Genomic DNA, 25,168 nt, shown 5'->3' with positions numbered 1-25,168 from the left:
TGTCTGTTTGCTCATTCCACTTGCCAAGAAATACTAGTATTCCTAGCTTCTTACTATCCTACCTCATGTCCATCGTTTTTGTGCATTGAGGCTAACACAACTTTGAAATACCAGAATACCCTCAAAGCGGGTTATCAGTCAGCAAGAGAGCACATAATGCATAACTTGCTTCCTCCCATCTCCATGTATGCTCCTTCCTTAATTTCAAATGCATAAAATAAGCTGCAAACTGTTGTTCTCTAGAGCATTTGAGAGTTTGCTTCCTGGTAATGTTGTCAGTTTGGCTCAAATAAATACTTATAAAAATTCTCTCCAGGTTTGGATGTTTCTTACATGGATGATGGCATCTGAGAAGTAGCTGCCCCCTACCCCCTGTCCCCTGCAGGGCCACTGCCTTTGCCCTATGTTGTGATTCCCACGATCGTGCTAACAACATGGCTCAAACTGGCAAAGTGCACAGGATACTTAATGCATTTGGCATTGGGAGGTTTTATCTGACATTCTCTTTTATGGCAAGACACGCTTTTTTACCCAAAATGTAGATATAGTTATATTTCAGAAGTCTCACTGCTGTGTAAGCTGGCGAGGATATGGCTCAAAGCCTCTAAAGGGTGGGTGACTGCGGAGGACAGCAGTGATGACAGGGAGCATCAGGCACAAGGGAGAAGGCAGAGAAACAAATAGGACAGTGTACCAGGTAGAGGGCACAGATGGAGCGTTTAGCAGAAGACAGTTCAATGGGAGCAAGAGAGAGAGGCTGAGATTAAAGGGAGGCAAGGAGATGCTGGGACAGAGTAAATGAACCTGGGAAAGGAGGGACATTGGTTTGTGCCTTCCTGACCAACTGAGTTCCAGGGCCCCGTGGGAACTGGCTGGGCTGCAAGCAGGAGGACTTGGACATTCTGAGCAGTACTGCCCCCAGGGACAACCCAAGCAGAGTCGATTCCTTGAGCACAGGGCACTGCCACCTCCCCCCACATCCACCCTCCAGCTTCTCAGTGTTCCCAGCAGGATGGAGCCCCCAGGGGTCCACTCCCTCAGGGGCAGGCCATTTGTTGGCGTTTTCTTCCTTCCCTGTCCCACATGTGTGTCCTCGTCCAGTGATGGTGAACCTTTTGAGCTCGGCGTGTCAGCATTTTGAAAAACCCAAACTTAACTCTGATGCCTTGTCACATACAGAAATTTTTTGATATTTGCAACCATAGTAAAACAAAGACTTATATATTTGATATTTATTTTATATATTTAAATGCCATTTAACAAAAAAAATCAACCAAAAAAATGAGTTTGAGTGTCACCTCTGACACGCGTGTCATAGGTTCGCCATCACAGGTCTAGGTCATAAACCCATTTATAGGCATATGAACTGCCAAACAGGACAACCATGTCATGCACCAATTGTTTATGTTATTTCACCCTTCATTGTAAGGAAATATGGTACTTCCAATCTTAATTTTGAACTATTTGGTTAGAGTTTTGAGACGAGAGTTCTATTTCCCCCCATGCCGGGACAACAGGATAAATTCAGAGAGGAAAGGGGCAAAATACTTCTACAGGGGACTTGCAATATCAACACTCTGCCACCAGAGGGCAGTGTAGACCAGTGTAGAACCCGGAGAGTGGCCTGGGTACAGAGAGAAGCAAACGTTAAAATGCAAATTTAAAATGAAGTTTCACTTGCTAAAATTAGAATAAAAAATAACCCGGTGAACACTGGCGAACACTGATCCTTACCGAAGGTTGTTGGATCCGGTTCCCGGAGGAACCCCTGCCATTAGCTTCCTGATTGGGGTGGTCTGTGAGGTAGGGGTTAGGGCGGGGGGGATGGACCTGTGGGAGGCGCTTGTAGGGTCTTGGGGCATCACTATCTGGGTCAAAAGCATGTTCATACTTTATCAGTAGTATGGCTGTAGTAGAAAGAGCGTTCTACTTGAGGTCAACCCAAGAGGGGAGGGTGCTTTTGGGAAAGTGGCTGGGCTCTCAGCCAGCTGCCGGGGCCAGCAGCTGAATTCCCGTAAGAGCCCTTGTGCAAGAAAGAGGAGGCCGCCCGGTTTTTTGTTTTTTTGTCCGGCGTTGACTGGCAAACCCCCTCTGCCTGACTTTTGTGTTACCAACTGCTGCCTGGGCTTCAGTCAGTGGCCCAGCCCAGGTCCGGGAAGGGCCTGGGACGGATAAGGTTTATGTCCTTTGGGGAAGAGTGAGGAGCTAGAGGACAGGACGTCCTGCTCAGTTTGAATCTCTCCCCCTTTGTTTTCTGTCAAACTATTCAGTTTAAGAGCCAAACCAGGATGTGGCTGAATTTAGGGAGGGGAGGAGCAGAGGCTGGGAAGCCTGGCTTCAAGCTGACACCCAGTGCCTTTTTCTGCTGGGTCATTGCACACAGTCGGAACCTGCAGAGTAAGAAGTGCAGATGTGGCTCTGAAAAGTTTCTGATATTCTTCATGACACACGTTATCTACAAGACCACATTCACCACTAAGCTGAGAATTCCCCCCGCCCCTTTTTACTGTGTGTACTTATCTTTTGGATATATAGTTAGAAGGGAAATTGCTAGGTCATATGGTAGTTCTGTTTAATTTTTTGAGGAGCTACCAAGCTGTTTTCCACAGTGGTTGTACCACTTTACATACCCACCAACAATGACGGAGGATTCCAATTTCTCTGCATCATCACCGATACTTGTTACTTTTTAAAAAGATGATTTTATTGATTTAAAGAGAGAGGAAGGGAGAGGGAAGGAGAGAAACATCAATTCGCTGTTTTCTGCATACCCCCTCACTGGGGATCCAGCCCAGAAACCCCAGCATGCGCCCTGACATCTCAGTGCATGGGAACGGCACTCAACAAACTGAGCCACACCAGCCAGGGTGACACTTGTTCCTTTTTTTGTGTGGGTTTGTGTGTGGGTTTGTTTAAAAAACAGTATAATATCCACATGGATAGTTCCCATTTGAAAAGCGTAGAACACCAGGAAACTTACCTTGTTTCATTTTCTCTTTATATAACATCCCCTTTGCTGGACCACAGGTCACGGGAAGTATAGAGCGTTTGAAGTTCATATGTTTATCTCTGGGAATTCTTGGACCTGCAAGGAAGCATTACTGTTATTATTTTCTTCTAACTGTGCCCTCTTTCTTCTCACCCATCTTGAGAGCCTTCTTTTATAAATCAAAATGTAGTGGAGGGAGTTTCCCCATGAACAACGTTTTCCTTTTATGGCAGGTTAGACACACAATGATAATGTCATCCTGCACGTCTGTTCTCTGAAATCCTGCATAATAGCCTCATGTGAAGGACCTGAGTTCCCAAGCTTGTTGGCCACAACTACCTATTGCACATGATTTTTCTCCTGTTTTTAAGGAAGATTTCTAGCCATATTATTGCTTGGAATTATGTGGATGGAAAAAAACCCCTCATCTTTTAGTTGTCTCCCCATCTGAACAGGATAACAGTGGGGAACTTAGCAGGAACAGTGTCTGCCTTCCCTCCTTGGGTTTGTAATCAATGTTTCCAATTACGTCCTCCACTGCCTTCATGTTGAAACTGTCTTCTTAGGGTACATAATTTAAAAAGATATTCACTTGCACAACCTAAGAGTAAGTGCTTTGGCGTTAAGTTTGGCACTTTAGGTCCCTTCGTTGTTTCACCTTAGTTCTGACCCAGAGGCAAGACAGAAAAGAAAGCTGAATTCTTCAGTGGAGGAAGGTTCTCTGGGTAGAAAATGTGAGGAGAATAAATATAGAACAGATAGATAGAGTGGGCCATTAAAACATGAGAAATAGGAGTGAGCCCAATTTTACTTAAAGGGACAGGAGATTCAAATCTTTTCCAGGCTGGTGAAGGGTTGGCAGGGAGCTAATTTTATATGTAATTATCAGAAGTTGTCATAGGAACATGCAAATAATATGTGTGATTGTCAGATTGACAAGTAAGAGAGATGATTGTGGAAGACCTTTAGATGGAGAAGGTAGGGGGAAGGGACTCTGGTGGTAAGGCCAAAGCCAAAAGAAGAGACTTGTAGTCATGGAGGGACAAGGACAGTACATAGGAAGACAACAATGGGAAGAGTAGAGACAGACAGAGTGTCAACATAAACCTTTGAGAAACAGAGACAAAGGGGAGGAAGTGAAAGAAACAGAAGAGAGGAGCTAAACTGACAACTCTAAAGAGGGACAGTGACAAAAATTACATGGAGAGAGAAACATTGGGGGCAAAGTAAATACCAAGAAAAGAGAAAGTGGGGGAAAGGCACAAAGAAATCATGAAGACAGAGTGTCAAGAGAGGGTGAAATGAAAAAGTGGAGAGGGCAATGTGACGAAGGAGAGAGGAGACATTGAAATATTTAAAATTTGAGGGAGAGTCACTGGACAAGCTGCTGATACAGGAGGTTGTCCTCTTTAACAGTGAGTTTTCAGGGTAAAGTGTCCCCACTTTTCAAAGTGACATTTGTAATCTGTTCAGATTAAATAAACCTCCCTCCAAACCGCTATGTCTTCTGTCAACATGTATAGCCATGGCACCCAATCCATATGGCCAGATGATCTGTCTTCTCAGTTTATTCATCTAAGAGCCTGAAGGACATCTCACTGGGATATCCTTCAGGAACCTCAGATTTAATGCTTCCAAAATGGATCTCATCATCTTCTTTCATGAAACCAGATCCTCTTCCTCTTCTTCTTTTGCCACTCCTCCCCCACCTTTTTTTTGGTTAATTCTCATTTGAGGATACTTTTCCATTTATCTTTTAGAGAGAGTGGGAGAGGGAAAGACAAAGAGAAACATTAATGTGAGATAAACACATCAGTTGGTTGCCTCCTGCATGCTGGGACCAAGGCCAAGGCTGAGGAAGAACCTGCAACCAAGGTATGTGCCCTTGACTGGAATCAAACCCGCGACCCTTTGATCCGCAAGCCGAGGCTCTATCCACTGAGTCAAACCAGCTAGGACCACTTCCCTTTTTAGTAAAAGCGTCATTCCTGTCCAGTTTTCTTAAACAGGAAACTCAGGAGGACTCCTCCCGAGTCCTCCTCTCCCTTAACCCTCATACCCCATCAGTCACCCAGCCCTGAGACTTGACCTTGGCAGTATTTTCAAACTGATCATTTCTCCATCGCAAATGCCATGATGCTAATCAGATCTCTGAAAACTTTCCTTTGACCATCAGCTGATGAAGGTGACAGAAGTGTGGATGTGTTCATGCTGTTGTCCTATCTAAACTCCAGTGACAGTCAGGACATTTGAGATTAAGTCAATCTCCTTCCTGAAGTTTCCAAAGCCATAGGCCATAGGATTCTCTCCTGTTTCTTTAGCCTCTGTTCTCTCACTCCAAGTCTTAGTCATGCTGACTTCCTTTATTTACTTGAATTGCCTTTGGCCATGCTCTGTCCTCTATTTAGGTCTAATTCCCTTCTCACTCCCTCCCTAAACTGGCAACCTCATGGTGATATGACACTTTCTTCGAAAGCCATTTTCTGTTTCTATGTTCTGTCTGTATGTTCTCAGAGCACTTTGTACTGGCTGTGATATACTTCATCGTGATAATGCAGTTAGTTTGTGCCATTGATTGTAGACTGTGATTTTGAGCCAGGGACCTCATCTGTCTTGTACTTGCTATGTCCCCTGACGTGAGCATGGTGACTGGCACATAAAAAGAGCTCAATTAAGTCCAGCCAGTGTGGCCCAGTGTTATGTCTATTTTTAGAAATATATTTTATTGATTTTTTACAGAGAGGAAGAGAGAGGGATAGAGAGTTAGAAACATTGCTGAGAGAGAAACATTAATCAGCTGCCTCCTGCACACCCTCTACTGAGGATGTGCCTGCAACCTAGGTACATGCCCTTAACCTTAATTGAACCTGGGACCCTTCAGTCTGCAGGCTGACGCTCTATCCACTGGGCCAAACCCATTAGGGCAGTGTTATGTCTTGACCTATGGACCAGAAGGTTATGATTCAATTCCCATTAGAGCACATGCCTGGGTTACAGGCTCGATCTCCAGTAGGAGGTGTGCAGGAGACTGCCAATCAATGGTTCTCTCTCATCATTGATGTTTCTATCTCTTTCTCTCCCTCTCCCTTCCTCTCTTAAATCAATACAAATAATTTTTAAAAATAATGCTCAATTAACATTTTTCAGGAAAGGAAAGTCCTCATATTTCTGTGCTCTAAAGGGGATCACATGTTTTGGAAAACATTACATCACTGATATATTTATAGGAAAACTTTACAAAATAGTTCTCAAAATTACATTTATATATGTGTGTAATAAGTTGCCTTTTTGGAAAAGAGCCTAACTTATGAATAAACACAAATTCAGCCAAGATTATTATCAGTTAGTGAGTGAGAATAGCAGGTAAAGGGAAAAGAGAAAACCCAAAAGGTAGATTCAAGGTAAAAAGAAAAGCACTTGAGAAATGGAGAGAGAAAGACACAAATACAGAGGTAGGCAGTAGGTGAGAAGGTGAGATTCCTCACGAGAGTGAGCCTCTCAAGGGACATGGGGAGAGAGGGAAGAAAGGGAGCCACAAGGCTCTTTGAGGGGGAGTCTTCCTCCTGAATCCTTACTTATTTTAGGGGCAGAGCTATCCACACATGAAAGTCTAGTGCAATATTGTGCTGTGGGTCTGATGGATATGCAGAAGACAATTTCATCTTGTCCCCCCGAGATGAATGAAGGAGGCCAGCAAGCAAGACCAGCACGTGACCAAGCACCTGAAATAATTGGTAAGGCTGGCTAAGGGACTCTGGCATGTGATGGCACTGTGTATGTCCCAGCAGAGGTGACAGGAGGTGGCCGAGGGAGCATGGAGGTGGAGTGGGGTGAGGTGGTGGTGGTGCAAGAGAGGGAGACTCTGGTGCTTAGTGCAGGGAGCTTCTACCGTGTGAGAGGGTTCCCTGGGAAGACAGACCATCTGGTGCAGGGACATTCCTATCTAGAAGTTCTGGAAGTTGCTGGGTCTTTCCTGGAGTCCCTTTTTTATGGGGTTTTCTGCTGCCTCATGGGCCCCACATTGAGACTCCTTAGGGGTTTTGTTCCTTTGCGCAGTGATCAGCAGTGAATCCAATGGCCAGGAAGTGCCTCCAGAAGCCCAGAGATCAGCACCAAGATGTGGGCCTGGTGAGGAGTGTGAGGATGGCCAGCCTCAGACTGCAGAGCACCTGGCATCTGAATTCAGAGCTCCTGTTTCTTGATGTGTTTTTCTAAAAAAAAAAATAGTTTTTTTAAATTGATTTCAGAGAGAAGAAGAGAGAGAGTATCATCAGTGAGAGAGAAACATCAATCGGCTGCCTCCTGCACATCCCCTACTGGAAATTGAGCCCATAATCCAGGCATGTGTTCTGACTGGGAATTGAACCACCGACCTCCTGGTACGTGGATCGACCCTCAACCATCTGAGCCATACCATCTGGGCTTGATACATTTCACTTTGAGTGCACTCCACAGACCATGGTTCACTTAATCCTGGGAACCCATTCTTGGGAAATGTGGGAGGCAAGGCTCTATTTATTTATTTATTTATTTATTTATTTATTTATTTATTTTTAATTAAATCTTTATTGTTCAGATTATTACATTTGTTCCTTTTCCCCCCCCCCATAACTCCCCTCCTCCCAGTTCCCGCCCCACCCTCCGCCCTCACTCCCCACCCACTGTCCTCATCCATAGGTGCACAATTTTTGTCCAGTCTCTTCCCACATCTCCCACACCCCTTTCCCCCCCAAGAATAGTCAGTCCATTCCCTTTCTATGTCCTTGACTCTATTATAATCAACAGTTCATTCTGTTCATCAGATTATTTATTCACTTGATTCTTAGATTCACTTGTTGATAGATGCATATTTGTTGTTCATAATTTGTATCTTTACCTTTTTCTTCCTCTTCCTCTTCTTAAAGGATACCTTTCAGCATTTCATATAATCCTGGTTTGGTGGTGATGAACTCCTTTAGCTTTTCCTTATCTGTGAAGCTCTTTATCTGACCTTCAATTCTGAATGATAGCTTTGCTGGATAAAGTAATCTTGGTTGTAGGTTCTTGGTGTTCATCACTTTGAATATTTCTTGCCATTCCCTCCTGTCCTGCAAAGTTTCTGTTGAGAAATCAGCTGACAGTCGTATGGGTATTCCCTTGTAGGTAACTCGGTTTCTTTCTCTTGCTGTTTTTAAGATTCTCTCTTTATCTTTTGCTCTTGGCATTTTAATTATGATGTGTCTTGGTGTGGTCCTCTTTGGATTCCTTTTGTTTGGGGTTCTCCGAGCTTCTTGGACCTGTAAGTCCATTTCTTTCACCAGGTGGGGGAAGTTTTCTGTCATTATTTCTTCAAATAGGTTTTCAATATCTTGCTCTCTCTCATCTTCTGGCACCCCTATAATTCTGATGTTGGTACGCTTGAAGCTGTCCCAGAGGCTCCTTACACTATCCTCGCATTTTTGGATTCTTTTTTCATTTTGCTTTTCCGGTTGGATGTTTTTTGCTTCCTCCCATTTCAAATCATTGACTTGATTCTTGCGCTCCTCTGGTCTGCTGTCGGGCGTCTGTATAATATTCGTTATTTCAGTCCGTGTGTGCTTAATTTCTAGTTGGTTCCCCAATATAAGATCGAGGGTCTTATTAGTTTTTGTGTAGATCTCATTAAGTTTATCGGCAGCTTCTAAACAGTTCTTGAGAGACCTTAAAAGTGTGGTTCTGAACTCTATTTCTTCCATTGACAATTTTGTCCTGTTTCTTTGTCTCCGCATTTTGTTATGCTTCCTTGGTGCACCCCCTAGTGGTCTTTGTTTGCAGTCTTATAGATAAATCTTGATTGTTGTAGCTAATTCCAGGGAGGGTTTGACCTCCAGGCCAAGTGGCTATGAGAATCAGCTGTGTCAGCAGTGAGAGAACTTCTGTCCTCTAGGGAGGTGCTAATCTAGCCTTTGCCTGAGGCTATCTGGCAAATGCCTTTGCCTGAGGCTATCCGGCAAATGCCTCTGTGCAGGGCTTGGGCGGGGCGGGTTGCACAGGATCAACAGGGTGGGCCGGAGAGAGCAGTTATGGCGGCTCTCAGTCCTGTCCCAAGGGGCTCTGCCTCTCTGAGTCCCAGCACCCGCTGCAAAGCTCAGAGAGAAAGTTGCACTCGCTCTGACCGAAGCCAGACAGTCCCGCTTCTCCCGTTTGAGTCTGGGTCCCTAAAGACTCGCCCAGATCTGGTGCTCAGAGTCTGCGACTCCCTCCCGATTGAAAACAACAACCGCGCCCTCCGCCGCCAGCCCGCTCCACGCACTCCGCACCTCAGAATTTGACTTCAGCACTGCGCCTCCTCTGAGTGTCCGTATGCGTTTCTCTTTCCTCCTAGTTGTAGGACTTCCACTCAGCCAGCGTTCCTGTGGTTCTGGGTGATGTCCCTTCCGTTTTTTGGTTTCACTTTTGAAGTAGTTGTTCAAAGCAGCAAACTCCGGCGTTAACCTATGCCGCCATCTTGGTTCTCTCCAAGGCTCTATTTATTGCACATGGGTTCATACGTTGACATCAGAACAGAAACAAGATAGCATGCCTATAATAAAAAATACGTATTTGGCCTTTGTCTCTAGTTCCTGACACAGAGCTCCCCCAAACCCAAAGTTCACTCCTGCAAGTGTTCTCTGTTGTTTTCAGTACCAAATAAGTCAGGACTTGCTAGCTTGTGTGGTGACCATAAACAATTTTCAGTTCCACTGGCTTACACAAATAAGTTCACTTCTTGCTTACTCGAAGCCCACGGTGCATCTGGGAGCCCCTCTGAGGTGGCAGTAAGTACATGAATGAGGCTGTTTTAGTCTTTGGGCTCTGTCCTCTCAAAACCAGGCTTCCATAATCAACGTGGTAGGAGAGAGGGTGCATGGAGAATTCTCACTGCTCTCCTATGAATTAGTTTGCAAATGACACATGCCACCTCTGATCATAGCCCATTGGTAAGTGTATTGTCCAGTCCTAATGAAAGGGAATGGAAAAATTTGGAGGATCTATGCAATATTTGGTGAACACTACTATCTCTGCTACAAATGGAAAATGATAGACTGGGAAAACCACCAATTCTAGATAATAATGCATCACTGAATCCCCTAACCCAACAAAGCACACAAAAATAAGTTAAAAGGGGGAAAAACCCCCAGTCAGAATTTAGACTGTAAACCTTAGTGAAAAATATAACTTTTTTAGGAGCTAAAGTATTGAAAATAGAATATGCTACAAGAAAGAGCTTCAAGGATAAAATATTTTGCTTGGTGTGTGATGGAATTTATCCATTTTTCTAAATAACTGTAGTCCCAGAAAGAAAGTTTATTCTCTGGCAGGAACTCTGAACATTTTACTTATTTAGGTGACCTCCTTTTACAGTTATAACATCAGTAAAGGGAGACAGAGCTGTAGACACGTTTATTTTTGAATCATCCCTAAATTATTCCATCAATTGTAATAAGAAATGTTTTTTGATTAAATCAACCATGAGATAGAAATTGCATTTAACACCTAACCTGTTTTGCTAGGTCACTATGGCATTTCAGGCCTCTAGAATTAGCTGAGGATTCTCGTTCAATAATCCTTTAAGGATATGGGTATTTCCTTTTTCCATTAACTTGGAAAATAGACATTGGTCTCTTTGGGAAGGGCTAGGAAACGTGTCAACCTTGGTTTTTATGGCCTCCATTTGTTTCCGTTTCTATCAACTAGCTGAATGGACAATGAGAACTGCTGCCCCATCACTTCTCGGCCTTTTGGCTAAGATTAAGTGAGAACTGCTGCCTTTTGCTTGAGTTAACATGTTGAATACAGAATCCCTACTGTGTGTAGTCACGATGACACATTCATGTGTTTTAGACATGATTTTGAACATTTGACATTTATAAATTCATTTAATCTTCAACATTTTCTATTCCAATAACAAAATCTTATTATTGAATGGTGACATGGTGCATTGGAGCCAGCTGGAGACAATAATTCCTGAGGCTGAGGTACTTTTCTGAATGGTATAATGCAGTGGATCTCAACCTTCTGGCCCTTTAAATACAGTTCCTCATGTTATGACCCAACCATAAAATTATTTTCTTTTTTTATTTATTTTTATTTTTTTAATTTAATTTTATTTTTTTATTGCTTAAAGTATTACAAAGGGTATTACATATGTATCCATTTTATCCCTCCGCCCTAGACAGTCCCCTAGCCTCCCCTATCCCCCAGTGTCTTATGTCCATTGGTTATGCTTATATGCATGCATACAAGTCCTTTAGTTGATCTCTTACCCCCCTACCTCCTGCCCCCCAACCCTCCCCGGCCTTCCCGCTGCAGTTTGACAATCTGTTTGAGGCAGCTCTGCCTCTGTATCTATTATTGTTCAAAAGTTTATAATGGTCTCTATTGTCCATGAATGAGTGAGATCATGTGGTATTTTTCCTTTATTGACTGGCTTATTTCACTTAGCATAATGCTCTCCAGTTCCATCCATGCCGTTGCACATGGTAAGAGTTCCTTCCTTTTTACAGCAGCATAGTATTCCATCGTGTAGATGTACCACAGTTTTCTAATCCATTCATCTACTGATGGGCACTTAGGCTGTTTCCAGATCTTAGCTATGGTGAATTGTGCTGCTATGAACATAGGGGTGCATATATCCTTTCTGATTGGTGTTTCTGGTTTCTTGGAATATATTCCTAGAAGTGGGATCACAGGGTCAAATGGGAGTTCCATTTTCAGTTTTTTAAGGAAACTCCATACTGTCTTCCATAGTGGCTGCACCAGTTTGCATTCCCACCAGCAGTGCACAAGTGTTCCTTTTTCTCCACATCCTCTCCAGCACTTGTCGTTTGTTGATTTGTTGATGATAGCCAGTCTGACCGGTGTGAGATGGTACCTCATTGCTGTTTTGATTTGCATCTCTCAGATGATTAGTGACTTTGAGCATGTTTTCATATGTCTCTTGGCTTTCTGAATGTCCTCTTTTGAAAGGTGTCTATTTAGGTCCTTTGCCCATTTTTTGATTGGATTGTTTATCTTCCTTTTGTTAAGTTGTATGAGTTCCCTATAAATTTTGGAGATTAGGCCCTTATCAGATATGTCATTGGCAAATATGTTTTCCCACACAGTGGGTTTTCTCGTTGTTTTGTTGATGGTTTCTTTTACTGTGCAGAAGCTTTTTATTTTGATGTAGTCCCATTTGTTCATTTTTTCTTTAGTTTCAAGTGCCCTAGGAGCTGTATCAGTGAAGAAATTGCTTCGGCATATGTCTGAGATTTTGTTGCCTTTGGATTCTTCTAGAATTTTTATGGTTTCCTGTCGTACATTTAAGTCCTTTATCCATTTTGAGTTTATTTTTGTGTATGGTGTAAGTTGGTGGTCTAGTTTCATTTTCTTGCATATATCTGTCCAATTTTCCCAACACCATTTATTGAAGAGACTATCTTGGCTCCATTGTATGTTCTTGCCTCCTTTGTCAAATATTAATTGAGCATATTGGTTCGGGCCGATTTCTGGGCTCTCTATTCTATTCCATTGATCTATATGCCTATTCTTGTGCCAGTACCAGGCAGTTTTGAGAACAGTGGCTTTGTAATACAACTTGATATCTGGTATTGAGATCCCACCTACTTTGTTCTTTTTCAGGATTGCTGCAGCTATTCGGGGTCTTTTTTTATTCCAGATGAATTTTTGGAAAGTTTGTTCTAGATCTCTGAAGTATGCCGTTGGTATTTTAATGGGAAGTGCGTTGAATTTATAGATTGCTTTGGGTAGTATGGACATTTTAATGATGTTGATTCTACCAATCCATGAACACGGTATGTTCTTCCATTTGTTTATGTCTTCCTCTATATCTTTTTTCAACGTCCTGTAGTTTTCTGAGTAGAGGTCTTTTACCTCTTTAGTTAAGTTTATTCCTAGGTAGCTTAATTTTTTTGGTGCAATGGTAAACCGGATTGTTTTTATAATCTCTCTTTCTGAAAGTTCACTATTGGTGTATAGAAATGCCCCAGATTTCTTGGGGTTAATTTTGTATCCTGCTACATTGCCAAATTCATGTATTAGGTGTAGTAGCTTTTTGATGGAATCTCTAGGGTTTTGTATGTATAATATCATGTCGTCTGCAAATAAGGACAGTTTTACTTCCTCTTTTCCAATTTGGATGCCTTTTATTTCTTCTTCTTGCTGAATTGCAATGGCTAACACTTCCAGTACTATGTTGAATAGTAGTGGTGAGAGGGGGCATCCCTGTCTTGTTCCTGTTCTTCGGGGAAATGGTGCTAGTTTTTGTCCGTTGAGTATGATGTTGGCTGTGGGCTTGTCATATATGGCTTTTATTATGTTGAGGTATGATCCTTCTACTCCCACCTTGCTGAGAGTTTTTATCAAAAATGGGTGTTGAATTTTGTCAAATGCTTTTTCTGCATCAATTGATATGACCATGTGGTTTTTTTCTTTCAATTTGTTTATGTGATGTATCACGTTTATTGATTTGCGGATATTGTACCATCCTTGCATCCCTGGGATAAATCCTACTTGGTCATGGTGTATGATCTTTCTGATGTACTGCTGGATCCGATTTGCTAAGATTTTGTTGAGGATTTTGGCATCTATGTTCATGAGGGATATTGGCCTGTAATTCTCTTTCATTGTGTTGTCTTTACCTGGTTTTGGTATTAGGGTGATGCTGGCTTCATAGAATGAGCTTGGAAGTGTTCCTTCCTCTTGAATTTTTTGTAGTAGTCTGAAGAGGATAGGTTTTAGTTCTTCCTTGAATGTTTGGTAAAACTCCCCTGTGAAGCCGTCTGGTCCGGGGCTTTTGTTTGATGGAAGCTTTTTGATGACTGCTTCCATTTCTTCCATAGTTATTGGCCTGTTGAGATTTTTAGATTCTTCCTGATTGAGTTTTGGAATGTTGTATTTTTCTAGGAATTTGTCCATTTCCTCCAGGTTGTCTAGTTTGTTGGAGTAGAGCTGTCCATAGTATTTTTTAACAATCATTTGTATTTCTGTGGGGTCTGTTGTTATTTCGCCTCTATCGTTTCTGATTTTATTTATTTGGGTCCTCTCTCTCTGCTTCTTGGTGAGTCTGGCTAGAGGTTTGTCAATCTTGTTTATCCTTTCAAAGAACCAGCTCTTGGTTTCATTGATTTTCTGTATTGTTTTTTTGGTCTCTATGTCATTTATTTCTGCTCTAATCTTTATTATCTCCTTCCTTCTGCTCACTCTGGGGTTTTCTTGTTGCTCTCTTTCTAATTCTTTGAGTTGTAGAGTTAGATGATTTACTACCATTTTTTCTTGTTTTTTGAGATAGGCCTGTAGAGCTATAAACTTCCCTCTCAGGACTGCTTTCATTGTGTCCCATAGGTTTTGGATTGTTGTGTTTTCATTGTCATTAGTTTCCAGGATGTTTTTAATTTCTTCTTTGATCTCATTGGTAACCCAATCAATATTTAATAGCATGCTATTCAGCTTCCAGGTGTTTGAGTATTTGGGGTTGTTTTTATTGTAGTTTATTTCTAATATTATGCCATCGTGGTCTGCGAAGACGCTTTTTATGATTTCAATCTTCTTGAATTTGGGGATACTTTGCTTGTGACCCACTATATGGTCTATTTTTGAATATGTCTTATGAGCATTTGAGTAGAATGTGTATTCCCTGGCTTTGGGGTGAAGTGTTCTGAAGATGTCTATTAAGTCCATCTGATCTAGTGAGTCATTTAGGATTGCTGTATCTTTGCTGATTGTTTGTTTAGAGGGCTTATCCAGTGCTGTCAGTGGTGTATTAAAGTCTCCTACTATGATTGTATTGTTGTCGATCTCTCCTTTGATATCTTCCAGGAGTTTTTTTTATGAATTTGGGTGCTCCTACATTGGGTGCATATATGTTTACCAGGGTTATATCTTCTTGTTGTATTGATCCCTTTAGTATTATTATGAAGTGGCCTACCTTATCTCTTGTTATGGCCTTCACTTTGAGGTCTATTTTGTCTGATATAAGTATTGCTACCCCAGCTTTCTTTTCCTTTCCATTTGCCTGAAAGATATTTTTCCATCCTTTCACTTTCAGTCTGTGTGAGTCCCTTCTAATGAGGTGGGTTTCTTGTAGACAGCAGATGTATGGGTCATGTTTTTTTATCCATTCAGCCACTCGATGTCTTTTGTTTGGAGCATTTAGTCCGTTTACGTTTAAAGTTATTATTGAAAGGTACTTGTTTGTAGCCATTTCTTTTTTTTGTGTGGCTGTTTTCTTTCTGAGCTTTTTTTCTTCTTATTTTTATACCAGTCCCTTTAGCATTCCTTGCATTGCTGGCTTGGTGGTGACAAACTCCCTTAGCCGTTTTTTGTCTGTGAAGCTTCTTATTTCCCCTTCAAGTTTGAATGATAGCCTTGCTGGATAGAGTATTCTTGGATTCAGTCCTTTGCTTTGCATCACTTTGTAAATTTCAGTCCATTCTTTTCTGGCCTGATGTGTTTCTGTTGAGAAATCATTTGACAGTCTAATGGGAGATCCCTTGTATGTAACTTTCCGTCTCTCTCTTGCTGCCTGTAAGATTCTCTCTTTGTCCTGAACATTTGCCATGGTGATTATGATGTGTCTTGGTGTGGGTCTTTTCGGGTTCACCTTGTTTGGGACTCTCTGGGCTTGTGTGACTTTTTTCTTCCCCACCTCAGGAAAGTTTTCTGATATTATTTCTTCAAGTAGGTTTTCTAATCCTTGTTCATCCTTCTGTTGTTCTGGTACTCCTATTATTCGTATGTTGTTTCGTTTCATGTTGTCCCAAAGCTCCCTTAGGCTCTCCTCCTGTCTTGTAATTTTTTTCTCCAATTGCAGTACATTTTGGGTGTGTTTTGCTTCCTTGTCTTCTAATTCACTAATTCGGTCCTCCGCTTCTCCTAGTCTACTGTTGATACTTTCAATGGAGTTTTTCATTGCAGCTATATCACTCTTCATTTCTTCTTGGGTCTTCCTTAAGTTGTTGATTTTTTCATCTGTTTCTTCTAGCTTCTTCCATATGTTATCGATTTTTTCATCTGTTTCTTCTAGCTTCTTCCATATGTTATCGATTTTTTCATCTGTTTCTTCTTGCTTCTTGCAGAGGTTGTCGATTTTTTCCTCCATCCGGTTTATGCACTCTAGGACCCTTATTCTGAATTCTTTATCTGTCATGTTGCATGCCTGTGTATTACTTAGCTGCTTTTCTGGAGAGTCCTCCTTCTCTTTCCTTTGGGGGTTTCTTTGTCTACCCATGTTTGATCTCACTGACATATCTAGATGTTGAGTCGTTCAGTGGTTGCTCCCTTGGTGGCAGTGATTCCTTGGTCTGTGGTTGCTCTTCGGGCGGTTGTGATAGCAGCTGCTCTTCAGTTGGCAGCAGCTCCTCTGGTGGGTGCGGTTCACAGCTGTGGTGGCTCTTCTGGCTGGTGGGGCGAGGTTTCACGTACAGCTGCTGTTCCTCAGCAGAGGATGTGGTGCTCAGGAGGTTGCTGTTGCTTGGATCTGCTTTCCAGGGGAGTTCTGTTCTTCCCTGGTGCAAACCCTCTCACCAGCTGAGCAATTTCGCCAATTCGGTGTGAGTGTTACTAGTTTCAGCTGCTCACTTCATTTGCTCCGGGACACGACCTGGGACGCGTCTGCCTATATCGCCGCCATCTTAGTTCTTCTCTAAATCCTGGGTGTTGAGGATATCGCAGTGAACAGCACAGCTAAAGTTGTGTCCTCTTATGGAGAATATATCCTGGATGAACTGCAAACTGTAGCTGCCCATTGACTGCCCATTGCTGTCCTGACTGCAAGCCTTGCAGGTCCTTTAGAGTTTAGGAGATGAATGACTGTGGTGGAAGAAGGCAGGGAGAGGAAAGGCACAGGCATGCTCTCTGGAGGAGCCATAAAATTATTTTCATTGCTACTTTATAACTGTAATGTTACTACTGTTATGAGTCATAATGTAAATATCTGATATGCAAGATGGTCTTAGGTGAACCCTGTGAAAGGGTCATTCAACCCCCAAAGGGGTTGCGACCCACAGGTTGAGAACCGCTGGTGTAGTGTATACTCTGAACCAGCTATCAATATGTGGTATTCTTTTTCCTATAACCGGAATATTTTGGGTCTGAGAACCTGTCAAGCAAAGCTAAAAGATTTGACTGGTAAAGAAATGATGAGTGCATTTTACTATTCAGACAGTTTGATACTTACATAGACAACAAAAACAAAAAAAGCCAAGGTACCAGCTTCCCATGTCCTCTGTACCATAGGATGGTACCCAAACAAAGGGATTGTGGATGACTTATGGTGTGACATGAGTGTGGTCCACATTCATGTTGCAGCCAGCAGTTGTATAGCCTCCAGCTGTGCCCTAAATAAAGCATCAGAAGGCTTCAGACCTCATCAGAACTTGGAATGAAAGGAGAGAGAGTCATGATAGCGTCTGGAAGATAAGGCGATGAATGGAAAATGGCTTTGTAGCAGCTCCTCACAAGTCTCCCATGCTCTCATGTTTTGGAAAAATCACCGGGCATTCTTCCAAGGCCTAAATCAGATCAGTTGCATTTAAGTCTTGCCTATGTGTGCCATGTGGAGACATGCAAGGTCACCAGGATGTCATGGCAGAGCCATTCCCCAACAGAACCAAGAACTGCCAGAGGTTTTAGTGCGTGAGGAATGCTTTTATCAGCTGTACCAATTAGGATTCTGACCCTATGAATTAAATGTTGAGAATAGTATGCTATGCTATGTGCTTCCTGATGCCATGGGGTAAAAGGCAAAAAAGTACTCAGAATGGTAATCAGTAACCAAACTATATAAATAACACTGGCTTTACCAAAATATATAAGTAACAGTAGTTTTCTATAACAGGCAACAATAAGTAAGAAACTATAATAGGAAAAAGGTCACTTTCATAATAACAAGAAATAGTATAAAATACCTGACAGTAAAAAGAAAAAGCAAGAAATGAATAAGTTCTATGTGGGGAGGAGGAGAGGAGAGAAAACGTTACTAACAACATAATAATTTAAATAAATGGAAGCACATGATATGATTCTTTATAGAAAGACTCAATATTTTTATTGTAAATTTCACTCCAATTTATTTAATAAGAGATCTGGACAAAGCAATTTTACATTTTCTATTTAGAAAAATAAATGAGCTGAAATGACGACAAAATAAGTTTGAAAAAAGAAGTGTGATGTGATTGTTTTCGCATATCATTAGGCAGAATGGTCAGCGGGACCACGTGCACTTGACCATGTACTGCTGGAGGCTCTGAAGGGGGAAACAAAAATGGACAAGAATCACAAAGTAATGGGCTCGGACTGAGAACTGTTCTTGCTGATTTACTGAATTCCAAAAATGACTTTGAAGTTTTTCTCAAATTCGGCCTGTATTTGAATTCCCAACATGATGAATTTGTGGCCCTGAAAAAACGAAGAGAAAAAGAATATTAGCCATTGCCAATTACCCAAAGTTTCAGGTAATCAAGATCTTCATTTTAGGCCACCCCCAAATGTTAAGTGAGACTTCATCCAGTTAGGAATAGCTAATATTCCCTGATAGCTTGATAATTTCTCTTTATCTGGAAGACAGAGAAGCAAAAATAGTACTATCTTGCAGCCTAATTCTTCACCAAAAATTGATTGATTTAATTTGACAAAATAGAAGTTATTTGAGTTTTGAGCACAGCACATATTATTTGCAACAATATAGTAGTATGGAAATGTCTACAGTAAATTCATTGTGCCTTCCTCTCCCTTCATTCTCACCCCTTGAGGCAATCCTTGTTAATGTGTGTGTGTGTGTGTGTGTGTGTGTGTTAATCCTCACCCGAGGCTATTTTTCCAATCGAGGCTATTTTTCCGTTGATTTTTGCTGTTGTTGGTTTTTGGGAGAGTGGAAGTGAGAGGGAAAGACAGAGAAACATAGATGTGAGAGAAACACATTGATTGGTTGCCTCCTTCACGAGCCCTGACCAGAGCCTGGGCCTGCAACTGAGGTACTTGCTCTTGATTGGAACTGAACCTTGGACCTGTTGGTCCACAGGCTGACGCTGTATTCACTGAGCCAAACCGGCTAGGCCGCAGTGGTCTGCAAACTCATTAGTCAACAGAGCCAAATATCAACAGTACAATGATTGAAATTTCTTTTGAGAGCCAAATTTTTTAAACTTAAACTATATAGGTAGGTACATTGTAATTAACTTAATTAGGGTACTCCTAAGGCTTAGGAAGAGCCACACGCAAGGAGCCGAAGAGCCACATGTGTCTCGGGAGCCGCAGTTTGCCTACCACGGGCTAGGGCCTTGTTAACTTTTTGACACAGCACTAGGGGATTTGGATGTAAAGAAATCCAAGATTTTGAAATTTGAGAAATTTGATTTGGTATCTTCCTTTAGAGAAGAGAAACACTGGTTGCCTTTAAAAAGCACTTCTGTTTCCTGTGGAGGGACTAGATCTGCAGTCTACTGTTTTCTGGGAGAAAATCGGCTATCTAGCAGTGAGCAGACTCTGAGGTCCTAGGACAGTGTTTGCAATGATACCTCTGGTTGATTATTACATTTTCACCTCTGTAGACCACAGGGCTTTTAGAATCCTTCTAGAGTTTTTACTTGTGTGTGCTTGCCGCCTGATGAGGAAAGTTGTAACATTTACCTGATATGAGAAGAGGAAAGGCAAAGTGACTTAATCGAAAGAAAAAGGGATGCAGGGACAGCCACTTACCTCATAAATTTTCCTGTGGTTCTGAAAGATGAGGCGCATGTCCTGCACAAAATCCTTCACTTGGAGGTACAACTTTGAAGCCAATGTTTCTCTGATTTTGTTTAACCACATGCACTTCGTCAGGCTCTGAGATCGCTTTTTACTCTGTGGATGAAAGTGCCAAAGGGCAGGCTATTGGCATGGTTCCAAGTCTACTTTCTAGAGACTCTCACTGCTATGACTGTTTATGTCCCTCCCCCCACAAACTCAGATGTTGAAATTCTAACTCCCAATGTGATGGTCTTAGGAGACGAGGCCTTTGGGAGATAATTAGGTCAGGAGGGTGGAGTGCTCATGGATGGGATTAATGCCCTTTGTAAGGGGACCCCAGAGAGCTCTCTCCCTGTTTCTACCATGTGAGGACACAACATGAAGTTGTCAGTCTGCAACCTGGAAGAGGGCTCTCGTCAGAATCTGACCATACTGGTACTCAGATCTTGGACTTCCAGCCTCCAGAACTGTGAGAAACAAATTTCTGTGGTTGAAGCCACCCAGTCTGTGGTACTTTGTTATAGCAGCCTAAGCTGCTAGGGGCTGACTAAGCTGACTGAGACATCCACCAACAAGGCAATGATAATGGCAACGTACCTATTGCATTCATACCACAAATTTGACAAATGCCAGTTTGGGGCTTTGTTGCTATTACTTACATAATATGGTTTTTGGATAAAAAAGGAGCTTTTTGACCAGCGATAGACCTTCAAGAGGAGGAACTCACATTTCTGCAAAAGATAGAGGAGATCTTAAGTGAAAAGCAGCTTGGAGAGAATGAACTGCTCTGCATGTTCAGGCAGAATGCACAACACCCAAACCAATGGACTCTGAAACAAACACAGAACGGGGATCTCCTTTGGATACAAATTTCGGTGTTAGGTGTGATCAAAGCACAGAGAAAGAAGCACAGATGCTTGCCTCTGGGCACCATTCCTCCAGCCCCTGCAAGACTGCTTCTTCTCTCAACTGAACAGAAAGGAGGAGGCTTCAGCTTCCCCTTGCAACTCACCAAGTACTCCTCATGCAGCATCTTCCTTTCTAGGATCTCTGACTCCTGATGACATGGCTGACTTTCTGGACACATTTTCTGAATAAACTTTATCTCGCAGAAGATGCAACTCCATGGGACCCTGAGAGGCAGGACATGAAGTGAGCAGGGCCGGGTTCTCTGTGAAACAGCCGTTGTTCCTGCAGCTGTTGAAGTCCTCAAAAGGACTGTTGGTTACCACCTTGAAGCCAACTTTTCTCTTGAAAACCCCTCTGCACTAGAGTCCCATTTAGACTCAATTACCAAAGACACCCCTCCCATAAGTAGTCCGGTGAGTTAGGTGCCATAGTGGGTGATGGACTCTCATTCACCTCAACACTTAGGGTTTCTAATTGAGCCACTGTGAGTATGGTAACGATCCCTGTCTGCCACAGTTGTGTATTGGCAACCAGTACCATAAAGACCAAAGTATTGGGCCTTGATGAACCATCAGGCCAGAGGAAAAGTTGGAAACCAGCTCTTGTCTCCCAACTTTGCTGAATAAGCACAGAGCACAAGCCATGGGCATCCTCCCCTCTGGCATTGCCATATCTATACCTAGAACCTGTGCTGCAGAGACTTCTTGGAAAGGAACCCTACCAACAGAGTGTCAGAAATTCTATTTGCCTTGGGAGCCCTCTCTCCCAGGTTCTCTGTGCTGGGAGGCTCTCCACAATCAGGTGGATACAATGATTCATCTTAGAGATATCATTTAGCTTCTCCCCGGGGCCACTTCAGTCCTTTCTCAGAGGCCCATTACAAATTAAGACGTACAAATTGTCAGTTATAAAAACAGTCATGGGGATGTAAAGTATAGCATAGGGAAAATAGTAACATTATGCTAACTATGTATGGTGTCAGATGGGCACTAGACTTATTTAGGACATCGACAGGTAAATTATATAAATGTCTATTGACTATGTTATACACCTGAAATGAATTATATAATGCTGCATGTCAGTTGTAATTGAAAAAAAAGATGCCCATTACACAGTGTCCATGGTTCAGGGATGGGGGCTATCTGTGGGTTCTACAAAAAAGTGGACTGTCTTCTGCCTCTGCAGATTGCCTGACCCACTAGAGAGGTTTATGCCAAACCCCTTAGGTGGCACCACTGCCTGGGAGCTACCTGAGAGCAGCTGGGTTACGTTAGATTCCTCCCATTATGGAGGGCAATGCTCTGTCCTCATGGGGATACACACATTCCTGGTAGACATCCTCTGCCCACACCACCACTTATAGATGCCTTACCAATCTCGATGTTAGCCTGCATACCATCACCTCTGACCAAGGATACATTTTACAGCAAAGGAAATGTAGCAGTGGACTCACCCTCAGAATTCATGAGTCTTATTATGGACCCTGTCACGCAGTGTCAGCTGATTTGGTGGATTGTGGGGATGGCCTTCAGAGGACTCACCACAGCCCCAGCTTTGCCAGCTTTGAGATGTTCCCAAGGCAGGTGGTTTATGCTTCCAACTGGCAGCTAATGCACGGTGTCACCATCCCATCAAAGTGTATGGTTAGGGAACAAAGCAGAGGAGGTGGTGGTGACACCTCTTTCTATTCCCCCTAAAAACCACTTGAGGAATTTTCACTTCCCATGAATCTACTGCTGCCAGCACAGTTAAATAGCTCTGGATCATAATTCTGGATCCTGATACTTAAGGGTCCTGCTCCCTCTGCATCAAGACACATACAACCAGATAAACTTTGCAGGCTGAGTGTGCATGGTGGGAAGAGCTCTACAACAAGAAGGAAGGGCAAGAGGGGACCAAGTGTCACTAACCTGTCAGGATCAATATGACGGATGTGGCATGTCTCATGAAAGGATCTTGGACAAGTATCACAGCAAAATAGCATTCCTCCTTTATGGCACATCTCACATATATTTGAGTTTTCTGGCTAGAAAGGGAGATAATGTAGAAATCACTGGGATCAGTGAGATTCCAGAAGGACAGTGAGATTTCACTGGACTCTAGAACACACAGATTTTGCTTGTGCCAAGGTGAAACTTGTAATATTAAAGAATAACACTGAGCAGAGATATTTATTTCTTCATTATTATGTTTTTATTGTCTAAAGTTTTACATATGTCTCCTTTTCCCCCAATCAACCCCCGCACCCCCGCCCCCAAGCCATTCCCACTCCTGGCAAGCTCCTGCCGCCCCAGTGTCTGTGTCCACTGGTTATGCTAATATGCATGCATACAAGTCCTTTGGTTGCTCTCTAACCCCCATCCCCTACCATTTGTCTCTAGATTGATCTATTCTTGTTTATCAAATTATTTTGATCATTATATCCCACATATGAGTGAGATCATGTGATATTTATATTTCTCCAACTGGCTTATTTCGCTTGGCAAAATGCTCTCTAGTTCCATCCATGTTGTTGCAAATGGTAAAAGTTCCTTCATTTTATAGCGACATAGTGTTCCATTGTGTAGATGCACCACAGTTTTTGAATCCACTCATCTGATGACGGGCACTTAGGCTGTTTCCAAATCTTATGTATTGTGAATTGTGCTGCTATGAACATAGGGGTGCATATATCCTTTCTGATTGGTGTTTCTGGTTTCTTGGGATATATTCCTAGAAGTGGAATCACTGGGTCAAATGGGAGTTCGATCTTTAACTTTTTGAGGAAACTCCATACTGTCTTCCACAGTGGCTGCACCAGTCTGCATTCCCACCAGAAGTGCAGGAGGGTTCCTTTTTCTCCACATCCTCACCAGCACTTGTCGTATGTTGATGACAGCCATTCTGACAGGTGTGAGATGGTATCTCATTATCGTTTTGATTTGCATCTCTTGGATGATTAGTGACTTTGAGCATATTTTCATATGTCTCTGGGCCTTCTGTATGTCCTCTTTAAAAAAGTGTCTATTTAGATCCTTTCCCCATTTTTTGATTGGATCGTTTATCTTCCTTGTGTTAAGCTGTATGAATTCTCTGTAAATTTTGGAGATTAAACCCTTATCTGAAATATCATTGCAAATATGTTCTCCCATGCAGTGGGCTTTCTTGTTGTTTTGTTGATTTTATTTTTCTGTGCAGAAACTTTTTATTTTGATGTAGTCCCATTTTTTATTTTATTTTATCCTTAGTCTACATTGCCCCAGGAGCTGTGTCTGTAAAGATATCTGAGTAGAGATTTTTAAAAGACATTTTGGTCTGCAGCGACGTTCAGGAGGAAGTGGCTATATTAGGTCAGGAAAGTTTTCCCTATGGAGACAGAGATTTGGCTAGCAACAAAGAGGGTGAATTAAAGATAATCTTAGATATTTATTATTCTGTTGGAAAAATATGGTTCAGAAATACAGTGTCTTATCTGGTTGTCTATATTGTCTCATCAAAACTGACTCATCAAACAGTGACTTACTGAGAATTTAATATGATGGAATAAACTCCTGAGATATCACTGCACCTCATTTTTTCAACCATAAGATCCCCATGAGTTTAAGAGCCTGGGAAGGTATTACTGGATGATGGATTCTGTGCCTGGAGGGACTCTGGACCTGTGACAGTACCTCTTGGTTGGAGAGACCCTGGGCATAGATTACAGGTAAATGCCAGGCTAGACTGAGCTCTTTAGCTCTGGGAGGCTAGGGAAGATGTCCTAACTCAGCTTGGCATGAAAGATGTGGAGGTGCCATCTCTGAATGGCCAGAGAGTATGGTAATGACAACCACTGGGTTCATGGATGATCTTGTGCTTTGTTCTATATAAGGAAGATGGAAGAACCCACAAAACTGAATGATGCTGGGTCTTCCACAATTTTAATATGCAGGTCCTTCAGCCAGATTTACTTTCATTGAGTGAAATCAATAATTTGACAGTGTTTGCATCTAAGTATTGTGGAATGAATAAAACACAGTGAAGATGGTAGAAATTATAGACAAAAGTAAGAATTGGCCAAGGAATGAATCCATTGGGCTGTGAGAAAAATCATGTTTTTCTTTATTTTGTGTGTGGATGATAATCTATGGGACAATAACATGTGAATCTCTACATATTACATTTCTATGTATGAGGGTCATGTGTCTGTGATGGAGAAATGTCCAGAAGTTTTTGGCTCCACCTGAGCAGATAGATAACTGTTTGAGGAGAACTCTGTGGTGGGGGAATGTCTCACCCAATGTGTTGGTAACAGCTCTACACTTAGATGAAAATATCTTGTCTACACAATGGGTTAGAAGGAGGAATTCACATTGTCCTGTGATAACGTAGGTACAAAATAATGCTAAGACTTGAGGACTGGCTCATTCAATGATGGGCGGTTGAGATGCTGGCGGGTGGTGAGGAAGTGGGAAGGTGAGAGGAAGTGCCATTCCACTTCTTCCTTCTAGAAACACTATGCTTTGTTCTCTGATTCTCTACTCCCTTGGATTTACCTCCCATAAAACTCTGCCTCTTCTTTTTTTT

At 42.2% G+C, this 25,168-nt stretch overlaps 3 protein-coding genes across 3 annotated transcripts in view; 1 reads left to right on the top strand and 2 right to left on the bottom strand.

Annotated features, from left to right (window-relative positions):
• The window catches only part of LOC132238330 (nuclear body protein SP140-like protein), a 126,938-nt gene extending 119,435 nt beyond the window's left edge, over positions 1–7,503 (top strand). Inside the window, exons 5-6 of the mRNA XM_059703490.1 lie at positions 6,574–6,723; positions 7,046–7,503. Of these exons, the coding sequence (XP_059559473.1) occupies positions 6,574–6,723; positions 7,046–7,191 (296 nt within the window). The 3' untranslated portion in view covers positions 7,192–7,503. The remainder of the gene's footprint in view (positions 1–6,573; positions 6,724–7,045) is intronic.
• LOC132238332 (nuclear body protein SP140-like protein) overlaps positions 1–25,168 on the bottom strand; it is a 131,537-nt gene that overhangs the window by 31,543 nt on the left and 74,826 nt on the right. The window lies entirely within an intron of this gene.
• Positions 18,083–25,168, bottom strand: part of LOC132238333 (nuclear body protein SP140-like) — a 36,585-nt gene continuing 29,499 nt past the window's right edge. The window contains exons 15-18 of the mRNA XM_059703495.1: positions 22,534–22,649; positions 20,727–20,847; positions 20,374–20,445; positions 18,083–19,828 (exon numbers count right to left, since the gene is read on the bottom strand). Of these exons, the coding sequence (XP_059559478.1) occupies positions 19,646–19,828; positions 20,374–20,445; positions 20,727–20,847; positions 22,534–22,649 (492 nt within the window). The 3' untranslated portion in view covers positions 18,083–19,645. The remainder of the gene's footprint in view (positions 19,829–20,373; positions 20,446–20,726; positions 20,848–22,533; positions 22,650–25,168) is intronic.

This window comes from Myotis daubentonii, chromosome 7 (assembly GCF_963259705.1).
Source record: "Myotis daubentonii chromosome 7, mMyoDau2.1, whole genome shotgun sequence".
Classification (NCBI taxonomy): Eukaryota; Metazoa; Chordata; class Mammalia; order Chiroptera; family Vespertilionidae; genus Myotis; species Myotis daubentonii.
This window is presented reverse-complemented; position numbering and strand designations above follow the sequence as displayed.